Source organism: Carassius auratus, unplaced genomic scaffold, assembly GCF_003368295.1.
Source record: "Carassius auratus strain Wakin unplaced genomic scaffold, ASM336829v1 scaf_tig00000254, whole genome shotgun sequence".
NCBI classification, from domain to species: domain Eukaryota; kingdom Metazoa; phylum Chordata; class Actinopteri; order Cypriniformes; family Cyprinidae; genus Carassius; species Carassius auratus.
This window is the reverse complement of record NW_020523286.1, coordinates 2420259-2438778: the sequence shown is the minus strand read 5'-3', so window position 1 is coordinate 2438778 and position 18520 is coordinate 2420259. Positions and strand designations below refer to the sequence as shown.

At 37.6% G+C, this 18520-nt stretch overlaps 1 protein-coding gene across 1 annotated transcript; it reads right to left on the bottom strand.

Annotated features, from left to right (window-relative positions):
• Positions 1-53: 53 nt before the first annotated feature.
• Positions 54-15212, bottom strand: esyt1a (extended synaptotagmin-like protein 1a). The gene is made up of 31 exons (XM_026241907.1): positions 14482-15212; positions 12321-12362; positions 11113-11247; positions 10908-10981; positions 10541-10613; positions 10363-10452; positions 10212-10267; positions 9777-9897; positions 8794-8970; positions 7775-7857; positions 7550-7598; positions 6039-6128; positions 5851-5952; positions 5672-5743; positions 5484-5570; positions 5170-5319; positions 4941-5099; positions 4360-4536; positions 4073-4155; positions 3555-3603; positions 3361-3450; positions 3180-3275; positions 2989-3060; positions 2818-2904; positions 2550-2696; positions 1900-2021; positions 1682-1777; positions 1452-1583; positions 1267-1372; positions 1127-1176; positions 54-1044 (listed from the first exon to the last, which is right to left on the bottom strand). Exons 1-31 carry the CDS (start codon positions 14812-14814, stop codon positions 1017-1019), a joined length of 3228 nt encoding a protein of 1075 aa, XP_026097692.1. The 5' UTR covers positions 14815-15212; the 3' UTR covers positions 54-1016.
• Positions 15213-18520: the final 3308 nt, after the last annotated feature.

The following is an 18520-nucleotide window of genomic DNA, read 5'->3' as shown; positions in this document are numbered from 1 at the left end:
TTAAGTGTGTACCAAAGGCATGTTGAATCTCTACATCAAAAACAAAACAAATCTGCGTTTAAAGTGCAAATGGCATATTTATTAAAACGGCAATACAGGCTGTGGTTAATAGGGTGCAGAAGCACTACATTTCAAAGTCAAAAACATCTCTCTTGTCCTCCCTACGCCTGTGTCTTTCTCACAATAACTAATTCTATACTTCCATGACACAACTCGAGCATTTTTGTAACATTTTTGAGCATCCGTCTCTCAGAGACTCATTGGCACTTCAATTTTAAATAATCATGCTGTGTTTCGGTTCAAACATACATACATAAAATATATATTTAAAATCTTAGAGAAAAGATTGACACGTTTTTGATATGTGTAAAATGAATAGTATAGTCACAAACATGAGGCTAAAATATGTTAACCAAAGATATAAAGAAATGTTCAGATAATAATTAAACACATTGAATTTCAAAGAGGAAACAATAAAAAAGGATTCCTCCTTCATCGACTTACTTAAAAAATAATAATAATAAAATAAAATAATAATAATATTTTGCAATTTGGTTATTCTGAAATGCAAGATGGAACTAATCTGGAACTAATCAACTCCAGATGAATCTTTTTTTTTTTTTTTGAGACTGGAATGAAATGCAATAAACACTGAAAAAAATCACAGCTGAACAAGAAGCTCCTACTTCTCATTGCTGCATTCTCAGTGACCCATAAAGTGCATGAGCTCAAAAGGCTACAAATGAAAATACTTAAATATTTAACATTTCTCCAACTGTAGCTGTGTTGACTCAAGGTGGAGCCCTCATAGCCTTCTTGTGCTAACATCATTTGTTAAAAATGGAAATCAAGCAAGCTATATTTTGGGTGAAAGCTAGTGGCACAGCAATTCCATGATCCAATCTTAGTCCTGACACCCTGCTCTAGGACCTTCTGCTAGAGTCAGGATAACATCTCTGAAACCAGCCTCCACTTTAAACGATTGCAAATACAGTCAACATGGGAATGCCAGTCAGTCAGTTGGTCTCATGGGACAAGTCATACCTGAAATTATACAAATAAGAACATACATGAGCAAACACTGTGTAATCTCAGTGTAATCTACAGTAAAGAGTACCGCACATACCACTGTGATACTCCTGCCTTGAGATCCATCTGACGCAAGTCTATCTGAAGCTGAAACAGAATGCAGATTGAAATTCAGTCATGTAAAGAGGATCTGTAATGTCTGGGGTCTTGTTATCTGACTCGTCACATGATGAATACCTTTCCAAGAAGCTCCTTTTCACGACTCATGAAGGAAACGCTGTTCTTGACAGACACTTCAAGATGTTTCTGCTTAGCTTCTTCATGTGACATGTCAAAATCAAATCTGTTGGAGCGAGTGAAAGATGGTGAACATTCGGCTCTCTGTGTTAGCACAAAGTGATTTGATGAATGTTCCTACAAACCTCTCATTGAACTCAGGTTTGAGGCTTTTCTTCTTAACACTGGTCTTCCTTTTGGTGAGCCGGTTCTTGTCCGGAAGCAGAATAAATGAGATGTATGTGTCTGGAGGATCCTTAGAGTAGGACGGCAAGTTCCTGCGCAAGAAAAGAGAATTCGGAAAGAAAGGGAAAAAAAACCTGAGGACACCGGCATGTAATAAGGCTCTTTTTTTTTTTAATTGTATGACTCCTACCTGCAGGCATGGACGATAATGACCAGTCGCTTCTCAGATGAGAAGGAAACAGAGAGCTTCACCTGGGCCTTTCCAGTTGAACTGGCATCCTCACCTCTGTATTTACATCCAACCACACAAATAAACCAACACACGTGTCAATGTCCGTAACTGACTGGTTCTGCCTAAGAACACTAAAACACTGTTTACAAATGAAATACAGTTCCTCTTGAGCTCACCCTTGGACGGGCACACTTCTGTGTCGGAGCTCACAGTTGGCTGCAGCCGCTGCGTCTCCAGCGGGGATGACATGATCTGAATCCTCTGCACTGCTACACTGAGCCAGCTTGCTGTCTAGGAGCTTTTCAACACACAAGATATTTTCGTTTCATTTATACTACCAATAAAATGTATGTCTTCGAAAGAAGCATTTTATGCTTATCAAGGCTGATTTTTATTTGATCAAAAATGCATTAAAAACAGTCATATTCAGAAATATTATTAAAATTTCAAATTACTATTTGAATGAACTGCAAAGTGCAATTTATTCCTGTGAGGACAAAGCAGAATTTTCAGGATTTTTTCCATGATTCTTTGACGAGTACAAAGTTTAAAAGAGCAGCATTATGTGAAATCTTTTGTCAAATTATTAATGTCACATTTTATCAATTTAATGCATCCTGGCTAAAGAAAAGCATTAATTACTTAAAAAACTACCAGTAGTATTGTAGCAATTATGTTTCATTCCATGCTGAATACAATACACTACACCACCAAAAGTATGTGCATGTTTGAACACAACTGTCTGTATTAATAGACTTCATTCTGGCTGAATGTAAACATGTCCTGCTGTTCAGCACATGCTGAATGTGTGTGTGTGATTTCTAACCTTGAGTTCAGCTCTCAGCAGAATCTGACTTTCAGGCATGGCTCCATCCAGACTGAACCAGCGGTCCAGCACCAGATCCTTCTCATCCAGCAGCTCCCTCACAGGAAGCACAAGAGAGCCCAGAGCCTGACCCCAGCTGTGAGAGAGCTACAAACACACACCAGATTCATTTAAATACACTCCAGTGCAGACAACTTTATGTAAATATCGTCCTTCTGATATAAATTCACTCCTTAAAATCAACATTTACTGTAAAATAGTTTCTCACTTTGACTATAAGTGTGTCTTCTGTCGGAGTATGACTCAGGAAATGAAAAGCTTCATCCCACTGTGGAGAAGTCGAGCGATTGACAACCTTGCAGGGGAGACATGATTCCTTCGTGAGTCTTCGATAGTTTAACAACATCAGAATTAATCTGTCAGGACTTGAGTATCTTACTTTGGTTCGGTAGGATATATTTTTGAGGGACAATTCTGCTCCTGCATTCGGCTCTTTCCCGCTCTTTTTTAACTGGAAACAACAGTACATTTTCAGCACTAACTTATTCAGTTCATTGAAGCAAAGTCGATGCTAAATAAAAGCTACTACTAATTAAGCTGTGAAGAAATAATTCAGATGTTTGAACTCACAGGAAGACCATGTGCTCTCTCAACATACACAAAAAGCAGTGCAGCAGAAGGAACCATTTTATTCAGGTAAGACTGACGATAGTTGTAATGTAGTATCTGAATGTATAAAAAAATCACAAAATCAGTTGAAATTATTGAATTCGGATGAACAATTTAAGCATATATAATAAAAGCCCATAACCTGTTCAAGTCTGGTGGGATCTGAAACTTTAGGCACCCATTCCAACACAAGATGAAGTCGTCCAGACTTCACATCATTCAGAGTATACCACTGCAGCAGGACACAGGCATAAAAAGGTGTACACAAGTATACAACCAGATATAGAAAGTATATGTAAAAAAAAAAAGTTATACATAAAACAGAGAGAGCCTCACCTGATCAGTAAACTGAGAACTGATGAGGTCTCGGAGACTCACTTTAACCCTGCAACCAGATAATAAATCAAAACAGGAACAATACTGACATTCACCAACAAAACTAAAGAACTGATTCTCGAGTCACTATCCAAAACTTTGTAACACAATCTTAACTTCCACTTTGTAATGAATCAGATATATTTTTTGTTATTATGAGTTCAATAACATCACACAGGCTCTGTTACATTTGATAGGTGCATTTGATAACTTGATAATATCTTACATTTTTAAATATATTAAAATAAAATAAAAAAATAATAATAAATCATAACATTCAAAATATGAAGTTGTAATCAAATAACTACAGCCTTGGTGAGCATGAGACTTCTTTCAACAACACAAAAAAAATTACCAACCCCAAACTTTTAAACAGAAGTGTTGTTTTTCCTTATTACTTAAGAATCAGTAAGCTACTATGGTACAGTAAAACTTCAGCATAGAATTCTGAAAGTAGACGAGGAAGGTTGCCACCTCACCTGCCGAGGAAGTCGTCCTGATCAATGTCTTTATCATAAAGGTCAAACTCTACCTCCTGACCTGGCAGCTGGGTCAAGATCACCTACAATACAAGCAGACAGGTACAGTATGCATAACTTAAAAAGATCTCTTTGCAATGGGGACCTTTATTTTCCAGAGTCAAAAAGGAATGTTTAAATGAAGTGACTCTTAAAGCAGATATCAGCTAGACAAGATGGAATCCTTGTGTTTTAAGAAATAAGCCATATCCCTCCATGATACACATGAAATAAATTAGCATGCATACCTCATAAAGTTCATTCCAGGTGGGGTTGAGGTTCTCTTGGATGACCTGACTCTTGAATGCCAGTCCCCCCACTCGAATCTTCACATACGGGTCGCTCTTCCCCTTCACCATCCCACCCATTAAATTGTCCTTAGCAATGAGACTCTGGGCTTCTACCAGGTGGATCCGCAGAACACCCTATATTTAACATGGAATAATTATAACATGTACATCAATCTTATATATTTTTTAGTGCTGTCAAACGATTAATCGTGATTAATCGCAGCCAAAATAAAAGTTTTTTTATACATATGTGTGGACTGTATATTTATTATTTATATATAAATGCACACACACATACATTTATATATATTTCAGAAAAATATGTTATGTTTGTATATAAAATATAAAGGTATGATATAATGTAATGTAAATATTTTCAAATATAATCTGTATGTGTGTTTACAGATACATACATACATAATAAATATACACAGTACACACACATATATTATGTAAACAACAACTTTTATTTTGGATGCGATTAATCTTTTTTAAAAAATTCAAAAGACATCAAGATTTACACTTCTTTACAGACTCACCTCAGATGCAAAACTGCTGTCTGGACTGGTGTGCTCGGGACGTTTTGTAGTGGGAGTCACTTTTGATACCCCTGAAGACACTTCGGATTCAATATCTCCCTCTCCGGGTGATGGAGTCATGGGTGTGGTAAGGATGGCTTCTTCATTCAGCCACAACACCTGAAACAAACAACTCCTACATTACATGTCTCAAGTCTTTAATTATCAAAATCAATCTATCTTATCTTACCCTGAGCATAGCTGTGATGTAGATACGGCTGGCTGGTCCGGACTTTTCTAGCTGAAACCACTGATCCATGCTGAGCTCAGCACTGGAGAGCAGACGGGACAAGGGGATAGACAAACTTCCCAGAGTCAAAGACCTGTCATCATCCTTCACCTGGGACAGATGGAAGCAATTACAGTGAAGAAATACTGTTTACATCTATTTATACACAAATAAATGAGCACTTGAAAGGATATCATTGCAGTTACATCATGAAAAGGGGTAAATTAATAGCACTCTAGATTTAATATTTCGCAATAACAGTGATTATACTGTACCTGGATGTCGATATCTTGTTTGCGTGGGTCCTGAATAAAAAATGTAAAGGCATCCTCCCATACTGGATTGTTATTCCCATACACCGTCTGGATTTTTAATTATTGAGAAAACATATATGAAAGAGTGACTCCAAAAGGTATAAGCATGCCACAAACTTTACCTATATTTTATAAGATTTATATTATACCTTGCTCTCTTTGGTGGTATCCTGGACAGATATCTGCACCATGGGGTTGGGGTCCTTATTACCTTTCTTAAACTGAATAGAAACACATCCTACTAAATAACATCAACATTTTAAGCACTCTTTGAACAAAATAATAAATGCTGAAAGAAGGGTAACAGTGGTGCAGAATACAAACTTACAGGTAGATCTTGTGCCCGGTCCAGATAAACAGTCAAAATAGCAGCAGAAGGAGGATCTGCTGTCTTACCATATATCGTAATGTTTTTATTCCTCTCCAGCACCTATATTTGATATGGGTTCAGTCTGGATTTTAAAGGAGAATCTCAAGAAATACACTATTTTTATGGTTTGTCGTGTAAGAGCTTACTTCGTTTAGGCGCTCTGCAGAGGGCAGCAGAGAGAGCCATTCTAGCTTGAGATGAACCTGACCTGATGGTGCGTCCTTTAAAGTGTACCACTAAAACCACAGTGGAAACAATGCATTGCAATTATAAACAATACAGCGGCATAACTGAGAAACAGTTGCTGTTTATTCAAATGGGACATCACCATCAACGGCTCTAGTTTACTTTAAATGGAGTGATGTCAAAATTAATTGTGGGTCTGTCGCATCGAGTTGGGTTTGTTGCTCGTGGGACAAGCATCCTCCAATCACATACCCTTATGCAAATATCCTAGCAAAGACGCTAATCAATTGGGTTCATGCAACACAGAAAACTAATGTGATTGGTTAGCACCAAGCTTCAGAAACGCCCTTCGTCAAGTGTTAACGCTGGTGTCCCATGTGAAGGGGCCGTTAGGGTGGTGAAATAAACATGTTTGCCACTGATTTAAAGGGTTAGTTCACCCAAAAAATGAAAATCAACCTATATATTACTCACCCTCAAGTCATCCTAGGTGTATATGACTTTCTTCTTTCAGATGAATCCAGTCAGAGTTATTTTAAAAATTGTCTTTGAGCTTTCATGCTGTTTAATGCGGGTGTTGCAGTGCATCAGTCCAAAAGAAGTGAAATAAAAAGCACCCATCCAAAATAAAAAAGTGTCTCACATGGTTTCAAGGGGTGAACAAAGGGCTCCTGTAGCAAACTGATGCATTTTTGTAAGACAAATACCCATATTCAAAACTAATAATCACTTTAATGTAGCTTGCACCAACAGCTGTGCAAGGAAGCAGCTCCGGGAGGATGACGTATAATGCGCTGGTGAGTCTCATGAAAACTAACGTTTGTTAACAGGAGCAAAGGAAACAAAGATTCCTTGCTTGAGCAAAGGAAAACGAGTCACCTCTTGGCTTATATCGAAATCCTTCAACATTGTTGCACTTCCGCATTCGTCACTTCTGAGCAGCGCATTTGCAAAGCCGACATCATACACCATCTGTCTGGAGCTGCTTCCGTGTACAACAGTGAGCGCAAGCTATATTAAATTGATTGTTATATTTTAAATATTTCTTACAAAAACGCATTGATTCTATACAGGAGACCTTTGCTGTGTGAGCTGTGTGAGACACTTTTTATTATGGATGGGTGGTTATTATTTCACTTCTTTTGGACTGATGCACCGCAAAACCCGCTGAGTGGCATTAGACAGCTTGAAAGATTAAAGACAAATTTGAATATAACTCCGAACAAAGTCATATACACCTAGGATGACTTGAGGATGAGTAATTTATGGGTCCATCTTCATTTTTGGGTGAACTAACCCTTTAAAAAACATAATACAGAGCAATAATGTAAAAGGTTTTTGGTGTAAAAAAAATCATCAAATGAAAATAGAACATCAACGAAAAATTATATATACATATTTAAACTGTAGAAGAATATTTAAACTGTAGTGTGTGTGTGTGTATAAACAAGAATTAGTCCACAAGATGTACCTCATCCAAAAGAACTGCTTTCTTTACAATACCTAAATCCAGCTTCATTCTAAAAAAAATTATAATTCACAGAAAATAGAGAAAAACAAAAACAGAAAAAGCATTTTAAATAAAGATGTATTTATATTTGTAATATATTTCTTTAACTCAACTACAATATTTATATATTTGTATAAGTATTCATTATTATATTATGATATTATTATATTATTAATGAATTAATACCTCCCAAGAAAGTCATCCTGGTCAGGGTCTTTATCAAACACCTCCAGCTCCAGCTCCTGACCAGGTACTTCATGAACAATGACCTAAAAATCACACACAGTCACACAGAACACAGCTAAAAATATGTGACAAAATGTAATTAAGCACATTGCTGACTTAGAAAAATGCTTCAAAACTTCTTGATTTGGAATAAAGAACCTTACAATGATCAGATGTTTCTCTGAACTTGTGCTTTTGCTCTAAGCTCATCTGATCTCACCACATGATAGTCACATACTGCACTATTACACTTTGTTTTTTCTTGCTGTTGCCAGCAGTAACAAGAGTCAGAACACAGTAAACACCTACACAGTGTTACAAGCTCAAAAAACCCACAGCTTCCCCTTCATCAGAACCTTGACACTTTTTTCAGCAACCACACTGATCACATGCTACACATCAGTGTTGGGCAGTAGTGCATTACTAATTTGATTGTTTTTTTTTAGTAATGGAGTAATTTAACGCCTTATGATTTTAAAAATAGTAATTAATAGTTGCAAGCCGAGGTATCTGCTCGATTACACTGCTGACAGAATGCAGTGTTTTAGAATCCAGAGATTGTAAAAAGGACGTAACACAACACGCACTGTTGAATCAAGCACCAATGAATTAATGACCTGCTCCTGCGAGACGAGACGCAACAGAGTGCAGTATTTATATAAAATATTAAAAATATATATATATTCATCTATTTAACAAAAGCAACATGAACTACTAACAGGAGTAATAGTATGCAGACTTTCTATTTATGCTATAACACGAGTTTGCAGCATTGAGCAATGCAGTGCTGAAATTTGCGTGCTCTTGAATCCTCTCATTATAACACACGAATTGCAGTTACTAGTAATGTAACTAATTACTTTTGCAATAAAGTAATCAGAACAGTGATGTGATTACTTTTAAAAGGAGTAATCAGTAATTTGATTACATTTTCAGTGTAACTTGCCCAACACTGCCACCCATACACATCTCTCTCTGACCTCGTACATCTCCCTCCATTGAGGATTTAGGTTGTTGTCCACATGATGGGAGGTGAAGGTCTGCGTGCCCACCCGTAGCACGGCATACGGGTCAGACTTCCCAGATATCACACCTTTCATGTAGTTATCCTTGGCAGCAAGGTTTTCTGCCTCCAGCAAGTGGATACGCACTATACCCTGTGGGAAAACACAAAACAAGGTTAAGCTGAGTGCAAGAGTCGTGTCTTAAGGGAATTGTTCAAACAAAAATTGAATTTGTTGAATATTTACTTATTACTTCACATGCTCATAAATGGATTCCCTGAGGTCATTGGGTGCCGTCAGAATGAGAGTTCAAACAGCTGATAAAAACATCACAATAATCCTCAAGTAATCCACGACTCCAGTCCATCACTGAATGTTTTGCGAAGTGAAAAGCTGTGTGTTTGTAACCAAGAAATCCATAATTAAGACGTTTTAACTTTAAACTGTTACGAGAAAACAACATTATGCAGGTATTTTAGCTGAAAGCCACAGCTTGAATTACAAAACGTCTTAAGGATGTAGGTTTTTGCTTCACAAGATGTTAATGGATGGACTATTCATGTGGATTACTTGTGGATTATTGAGCTGTTTTTATCAGCTGTTAAAATTCTCATTCTGACGGCACCCATTCACTGTAGAGGATCCACTGGTGAGCAAGTGATGTAATGCTAAATTTCTCCAAATCTGTTCTGATGAAGATAGAAAATCAACTACTCATCTCAGATTTTGGATGATCTGAGGATGAGTTTCAGCAATTTTCATTTCTGATTGAACTATTCCTTTAATTAACATATCCAATTGAGAACACGGCCTTGTAGTTCAACATTATGAAGCAGCTACACTGGACAAGCATGCATGATGAAAACTATGGAGTATTAAAGTACACCGGATGGATATTTAATAGTTAAAATAAGAAGGTTAACAGGTTAATACTCCAGTAAAGCACAGTGAAGTGTTACCCGTGGGAGAGGGGAACGCAGCTGTGCTACGTGCAGATTGGCCACCAAAGGCACAGTGAGACGATTGGGGAGAACCAGGAAAGAGGCGATTGCATCCATTATCATAGTGTCCGACATGGCACTGAAAATGAATGCAAGGGGTTCGTACAGAGAAAATGGCACAAACAAAATACATTTAAACTAGTTAAAAGCATGCTTCTGAATGATTATAATGAGTTAAGCTATGATAAATATGAACGACTGCTGATTTCCATGCTTTATTTAAATAGAGGGAAGCTCAGCAGACTTTGAATAATCAGACCAGTGCTCTACTGATTATTAATGAATGAAGCATATGAGAAGACAGAGTTACAGTATTAAAAATTCCAGTGGAGTTGCGGTATCTCTAAATCATAAAACCAAAACAGAAAAATGATACAAAACAAAGTCACTCACTTTAAACCGGGTATGTCTAACAAATTGGTCAACCCAGTCCAGTTGATGTCGAGTTTCTAAGATGGAGGGAAGCAGAAACAAAGACTGTGTAATAAAAAAGGGGGTTACTACGAAGCAACATAGTAATTAAGATGGAAAATGGTGTACTAACAGGTCTGCGAATGAAGAACATGGTGATGGCTCCAACGAGAGGAACATCTCCAATAAGAGGTTCCAAGATCACCCTCAATTTTCCATGGAGCTACAGAATAGGAGATACTGGTTACAGTCAATAAGTCTTTCATCCATTATCTATTATCTCTAATGTGTCACGTTGACCTCCTCCTTACCTGAATGCCTTTCACTCCAGCTTTACAGAAGTACTTCTTCACCTCAACGTTGATCTCCACATCTCCAGCATAACTGCAACACAGCCACAAGGATTTAAATATGGCTAAAACCCAAGGGTTCTCAACCTTTTTTGGTCAACAACCTATTTTTTGGTCGTAAATGTCTTGCGAAACCCCAAGTAACAGAATTAAGACATACACTTTAAGATCACACTGACAAAAAATAATAATAGTCTGTTTTTGTAAATATAATCAAAAATACTATATGACTACTATGACTATGAATCTATACTATACTATGAATAAGACACAACCACAACTCCAAGGTTGAGAACTTGTTTGTCAAGAAAGAGACCAATAACACTACCTGATATAAAGATCCAGTATCACCTGACGTTTATCATGCTCAGTGTAGGCCTTCACCCCAACCACCTTCATAGGCTGTTCAAAAATAATAGTCTTGGTCAGTAGCCAACATGTTCAAGAAAAGGGTCTGATAAGCAGAAACTGAGAATCCATTCAAATATGAAAAACATATGCAAATAACTTTTAATTGAGATAAATTAGTTTACCCTGTCGCCCAGGTCAACTTTGGTGAAGCTGAGAGTTTGCAGATGAGCGCTGGCGGCTCGGATTGAAGGGGCAATAGTCTCAACCAGCAGCTTCTCCAGATACTGTCCAATAAATGGCCAGGCCTGCTGCAATATCTGTGAGCAAGGATAGATATGAACAATAAAAAAATGGTAGAAACTCATGAAGATGGCAATATCAAGTCAATGAAAAGTATATAATATAAATGTTTAATTGGATATAATGTGCTCTTTGAGAGACACAAACATTAGAGCATTATGTTTTGAAATGAAAGCATGCAAAATAAGTCTAATTTGTCAGTCAAACCTAGGACGGAAATCATAAGCACTGAGAAAGAAAACTATACAAAGCACTTTTTTCTTTACCGGACTGCTGTACTCAACTTCATAAAAATAATCTCATAAATTTTTAGATTGAGCATTAATTAAAAAAATACTGATTGATTTTCTGTACACTGCAACAACTTAAATCCGTCATGTTTAGTTTAACACCAAAATCATGATGAAATACAATTACAAAACTTACACTATAACATATTCACTTACTGGGTGTTTGCAAATGTCATCAGAAAGAGCAGTGTGTGTTTGTAGCGAGCTTTGAACCATATTCCACAATCCCCCCCTCCTTATTCCCACTGTCTAAACAAAAGTTTGTTTGAGGCAAACGTTTGAAGCCTGCATGCTAACAACAAAACCAGGTGTGCAAGAAAACTCAAGAATTATCTGTGAAGCGTCTGGTCTGCTACTGAGGAGGTCTTTTATGAAATCTCAAAGCCAGTATAAATTTTTTGTGCTTTAAAATTAGAAATAATGAAAGAATCCGGAAAATCATGGGGCAATCAGTCTGAAGACTCTTTTCAACAACAATTTCCTTCCTGATAAGCTCTTAAAGTCTGTGTGGTTTGTCTGGCCAATAAAAGTCTCTGAAATAACCAGATGTTTGGTAATTTTCATATATTTTACAAGGTTTTTCAATGTAGTCTGTGTGTCCTTTATTCCAAAATAAGGTATATTATGCCAATGACAACTGTAAACATTATGCAAAGACTGGAGTGCTGCCAAGCCGTTCAACTATTTATCTTCAGGGACTGAATTTGAAAACATACACGCTGTGCCCTCAGGATCATGAAGCAGAAACAATGAGAACAGCAGCTGCGGTCACGTGTGCATATGAATAACGAGTTTAATACCTTGTTCATCCATTCAACCTTTTCCACGTCAGGGAAGTTCACCTATGGAAAACAAAGAGTATACTTTGACTTCCGATGTCAACACATATAACAGAAGGGTTTTACATGCAGCATTTTTTTGTTTACTAAATAAACACCAGGAAGGTCAGAGCTATTGTTAACAAAACACCAGCATTTTCCAGGGAAGACTCCAGCTCTGCAGACACAGGAATACACATGGCAAAAGAACCTTATTTAAAGGCCAATTCTGATTTCAGTGCAGATGTTTAACTATAAATAAATAAATAAAACATAATTTAGTTAAATTACAATTTTTAAAAAGGACAAGTTAATTACATTAAATTAGACTGAATGTAACTTGACCCACCATATGCATGATTCCCAACTACTGCATATATTTTAATCTAAGACACCAGACAAATGTATATTCCTGCAGCAGTCCTCTTTCAAGTTTAAACATCATTTTGTAACAGGATGTGGGTAGGTTTATACAAAACACATCAGTTAAAAAAGCCACTATGTACATGAGAGGTACCCGTGGAATGTGCCACAACTGTTTCTCTGACCACAGGTCATATTTTTCTTAACAATTTTCAACTTCATGTTTTCCCATCACCCCCTCACCAAATTCTTGCTGCAAATGGTTCATTTTGCCATTTAGCTGCTGGTGACTCAGTCCCATGTGGTTGGTTACTTCAATGTCCAAATATAGCAAGGGCTGGACTGACTTTGGAATGTAGTGAAGTTAATGAGGGACGGGGGATGAAGGGAGGGAGGCAAGGAGAATATAAATATGAACTCTGTCAGGGAGTGTGCTTGATGCTTATGAAAGGAAGAGAACTGTAAACTTTGATTGGCGGAGTTGGCTGACAGAAGCTCTCGTTATGATGATGTTGCAATACAGGGTCATGATCATGCATTCTGACTACAGATAATGACGTAATATAGTTCCAATAAATATAGTACCAAAACTATAGTACCCTGTTAACAACATGAAAGAAACCTTTTATATGTAAAATCAATGATAGTAAAGCATCTCACTGGTTACAACAGCTTTTTTATTTGATTTTTTACTTACAGTAGTTTATAGTTATTTTTTTAGTAATAACTTCTATGAATTGGAATACACATTAGCACCTATTAAACACGTACCAGTATGTATTCTACTATTGCTAGAAAAACTGATATGGTACCATTAACTATTTGAATATTATTAAATAAAAAGTAAGGATGGGTAGTCGGTTACTTGTAAAACTGAAATACTAGGCAGAATCAAAGAGTTCATATCTGAGCTACAGGTCCCATAAAATTCAATGGAAAAAGCAACTGGTTACCAATCACAAACATAATAATAATAATTTTTTTTTTATTATTGGGATTGTGACAAATACAGGTACTAGTTTGTAATGAACACGTTTCAGTGAATCCTCCTTGAATGCATAGTGAGTAGTAAAAAGTTGGTAGTTGGTAGTACAATGGTAAACGTAATTTGTTACCAGTCACAAATTGAATATTTACTTGTTATTGGGATAGTAACTAGTTGCAGGTATGGGTAGTAGGTACTGGTTTGAATACAATGCATATTAGTCGGAAGTGAATGGTTGATCTATCTAAACTACAGATCTGTGTGAATTTCAATTGTAAATGCAATTGTTTACCTATTACAAATGGAATATGTACTTTTTAATGGAATTGTGACTAGCAATGTAAATAAGTACTAGTACTCTTGTACTTTTGGAATAAGTACTAGCATGATGAGGGCCATTCGTGAAACGGGTCCATACTGGATTAATTTCCAGTTATTACAAAAACATAAGTACTGTAACATAAAAAATAGATGTTATTTTAAAGGAATGTAGAACACTGAGTGTGTAGTTACGATGCGTATGATGTGTAATCAATAGTTACAGGTTGCACTGCAAGAGTAGGTGAATAAATATTTAAAATCATATCAGTAAATAACTACAACATGAAATCATGCTATCATTGCCACAAAAGCACCTAAATATACACTTTTTACTCTTAATGTAAACAGGAATACTAGAGAAAAGCGTTAAGAAATCCTGCATGTCTATCTGCTCGAAGATTTCATGTGTTTATGGCTACGTTGCTGAACTGTTGGCTACTAGAATGATGCCATTTATGGTATAAAGTCCCTTACCCATGCCGGTAATTCCCGTTTACTTCTAAACACCCGTGTAGTGGTGACATCCTGCTCATTGTCTAAAAAATACATTGCGCTTAGCAGTCGCGATCGTTTTCCATCGCGACTGTGTTTCCATCCCATATAAACCAGGAGACCGAGCAAGACTAAACTGATACTGAATCCGAAATATCCAGCCAGGTAGACCGGCAATAAGGCACCGACGCACTTTCCGAAGGACCAGAGAACGGACACGGCGTGTTTTCCAGCGGAGTCTTGAGGCAGGGCCGAGTCTGCAGCGGCACCCGCGCTCGGCCCTGCATCCTCAGATAACATCGGCTCTTTCTGCATCAAATCCCGTCTTCTGTGAGCGGTTCCGCGCTAGACACTAGAAACCCACGCAATACCGCTCGAAACGAAGAGGTGCTGGACACGTTCTATTAAACAAGAACAAAAATGACTCGTAATTCGCTCACTCTACGAAAACAGCACATCCGTCTGTTCCTTTGCAGCGGAAAGTTGAGCATTTCTAGTTTGCTTAAAAAAAGGGCGTGTTTTGAAGGTGTCAGCCCTCCTTAGAGTTCTCGTAAAAACACAACGAAACCCTTAAAACGTCTGGGTGTGGAATGATGTACATTTTCACGGTCTTCCTGAAGAGTTCACCAATCATTTAATAGTTACTGAAGCCCCGTTATGTTACACTTTGAGCGACAGAAAAGGCTGAACGCGAGAACAGGGATTTTGAAGTTAAGATGCAGTGCATCAATAACATTTTAGACTCCAGCAGCACACATTTAAGCGGTCGCATGGGTGTTTACATACTGTCATGTGACAACCAGTGTGGTTTACACTCCTGCACGAGAAGCAAACACTAATGATGCAGAAAAGGCACAAGACTGGGGAAAGCTAAAGCAAACAAACATTTGTCTATTAACGACGACTAAATTATGGACTACTGGCTAAACTGCACTGCAGTCAAAACACTGAAGCACCTGGCTCAAATCGTGGTTGTGTTGCTGTGCAGATTATAGCTGTATAATTTATGCACCGGTGTTCGATACAGGTTACAATCAGTGCAGCGTTTACTATCAAACGCAGCGATTTGTTCAAGCTCTTGCAACATCCAGACATATTACCAGTCCTTAATACACCAACCACCCTGCATTTAAATTTCTAAATGACATTTACTATATGCAAATAGAATATTCACTAAACAGGGTTAATGTTAATAGTTGAGGTCCATAGTTATTGATTTCTGCAACTTTAGTGCCTCAGCAGTTAAAACCCCCAGCCCTGCACATTTTTTATGTCTCCCTCATCCAGCAGACCTGCTTCAAATCGTCAGTGGAAACTGCAAGAGCTGTGCAGTGCTGGGGCACTTCATGGAGAGGATTGAGAACCACTGGTGTAGCAGACACAGAACAAAACATGGCAGGGAACTACAATTATGGCCAAGTTTCATGATCATAACATGCAGAGAGAAACAGTAGTCAAGTATTTTAACTCTGCAGTAAAAGTACTTTAAGTGAAATGCCAATGAGTCAATGTTTCTTTAGAAAATGTCCATTCAAAGCTTAATATTGTACTTTTTACTGCACATTTCATATTAAATATAATTTAATACTAACTAGTTTTCGAATCTTTCTGTATTCTGTCGGTTTTCTTTTCATTTATTATAAAATTAACAAAAGAAAAAAAAAGTATATATATATAGGTCCTTCTCAAAAAATTAGCATATTGTGAAAAAGTTCATTATTTTCCATAATGTAATGATAAAAATTTAACTTTCATATATTTTAGATTCATTGCACACCAACTGAAATATTTCAGGTCTTTTATTGTTTTAATACTGATTATTTTGGCATACAGCTCATGAAAACCCCAAATTCCTATCTCAAAAAATTAGCATACCATGAAAAGGTTCTCTAAACAAGCTATTAACCTAATCATCTGAATCAACTAATTAACTCTAAACACATGCAAAAGATTCCGGAGGCTTTTAAAAACTCCCAGCCTGGTTCATTACTCAAAACCGCAATCATGGGTAAGACTGCCGGCCTGGCTGCTGTCCAGAAGGCCATCATTGACACCCTCAAGCGAGAGGGTAAGACACAGAAAGAAATTTCTGAACAGTTGGGGTCGGGGAGCAGTTGGGTTCGATGCCTTGCTCAAGGACACCTAAGTCAGGGTATTGAAGGTGGAGAGAGAACTGTTCATGCACTACCCCCACCTTCAATTCCGTCCGGCCCGAGACTCGAACTCACAACCCTTCGATTGGGAGTCCAACCCTCTAACCATTAGGCCACGACTTCCCCCTCAAAAAAAAAAAAAAAGGGCCGTATCAAGGCACCTCAGTGGGAAGTCTGTGGCAAGGAAAAGTGTGGCAAAAAACGCTGCACAACGAGAAGAGGTGACCGGACCCTGAGGAAGATTGTGGAGAAGGACCGATTCCAGACCTTGGGGGACCTGCGGAAGCAGTGGACTGAGTCTGGAGTAGAAACATCCAGAGCCACCGTGCACAGGCGTGTGCAGGAAATGGGCTACAGAGAAGCAGCACTGGATGGTTGTTCAGTGGTCCAAAGTACTTTTTTCGGATGAAAGCAAATTTTGAATGTCATTCGGAAATCAAGGTGCCAGAGTCTGGAGGAGGACTGGGGAGAAGGAAATGCCAAAATGCCTGAAGTCCAGTGTCAAGTACCCACAGTCAGTGATGGTCTGGGGTGCCATGTCATCTGCTGGTGTTGGTCCACTGTGTTTTATCAAGGGCAGGGTCAATGCAGTTAGCTATCAGGATATTTTGGAGCACTTCATGCTTACATATGCTGAAAAGCTTTATGGAGATGAAGATTTCATTTTTCAGCACAACCAGCACCTGCTCACAGTGCCAAAACCACTGGTAAATGGTTTACTGACCATGGTATTACTGTGCTCAATTGGCCTGCCAACTCTCCTGACCTGAACCCCATAGAGAATCTGTGGGATATTGTGAAGAGAAAGTTGAGAGACACAAGACCCAACACTCTGGATGAGCTTAAGGCCGCTATCGAAGCATCCTGGGCCTCCATAACACCTCAGCAGTGCCACAGGCTGATTGCCTCCATGCCACGCCGCATTGAAGCAGTCATTTCTGCAAAAGGATTCCCGAACAAGTATTGAGTGCATAACTGAACATAATTATTTGAAGGTTGACTTTTTTTGTATTAAAAACACTTTTCTTTTATTGGTCGGATGAAATATGCTAATTTTTTGTGATTGGATTTTTGGGTTTTCATGAGCTGTATGCCAAAATCATCAGTATTAAAACAATAAAAGACCTGAAATATTTGGTATTTGGAAATAGTTGGTGTGCAATAAATCTAAAATATATGACAGTTTAATTTTTATAATTACATTATGGAAAATAATTAACTTTTTCACAATATGCTAATTTTTTTAGAAGGACCTGTTTATATATATATATATATATAGCTGCAAGCAGCAATTACGGGGTTGAAACACATGTAGGCCTTTGAGGTGGTCTCGGCCAACCCGGATGTATGGATGACAGTTAAACATCCAAAATGGAGAATAGGACGCACGCGCGCGCGCACACACACACACACACACACACACACACACACACACACACACAGTTAATAAACCTTGAAGTTCATTAAAGTATTTTATTTATTTTATGTATATAATTAACAGTTTTATTGACAACATTGGTCCCAGAGGCAAAGTTTTTCAGAAAGAGGATATCTATCATGATACGAAGATCTAGTGTTTGTATGAATATATGAGCATTTTCAACCAATTTGAGGCAATTTACCATATAAATCTTGTGTTTTTGAGACCTTGTATACTGTTAGAGCACCACCTATGGTCCAATCTCCAAGAAACATTACATGCTTGTTAAAAGTAATCTGACATGTTTTCGTAAAGTTTTGAGTTTTCATTTAGGTTTTAAAGGCTTTTGAGCATTTTGATCACGCGCCTTTTAAAATTAACCTGCTATAGCTAACCAAAGGACAATATTCAACATTTTTTTGATAATTGTTGATGTAGAGTTCAGAGA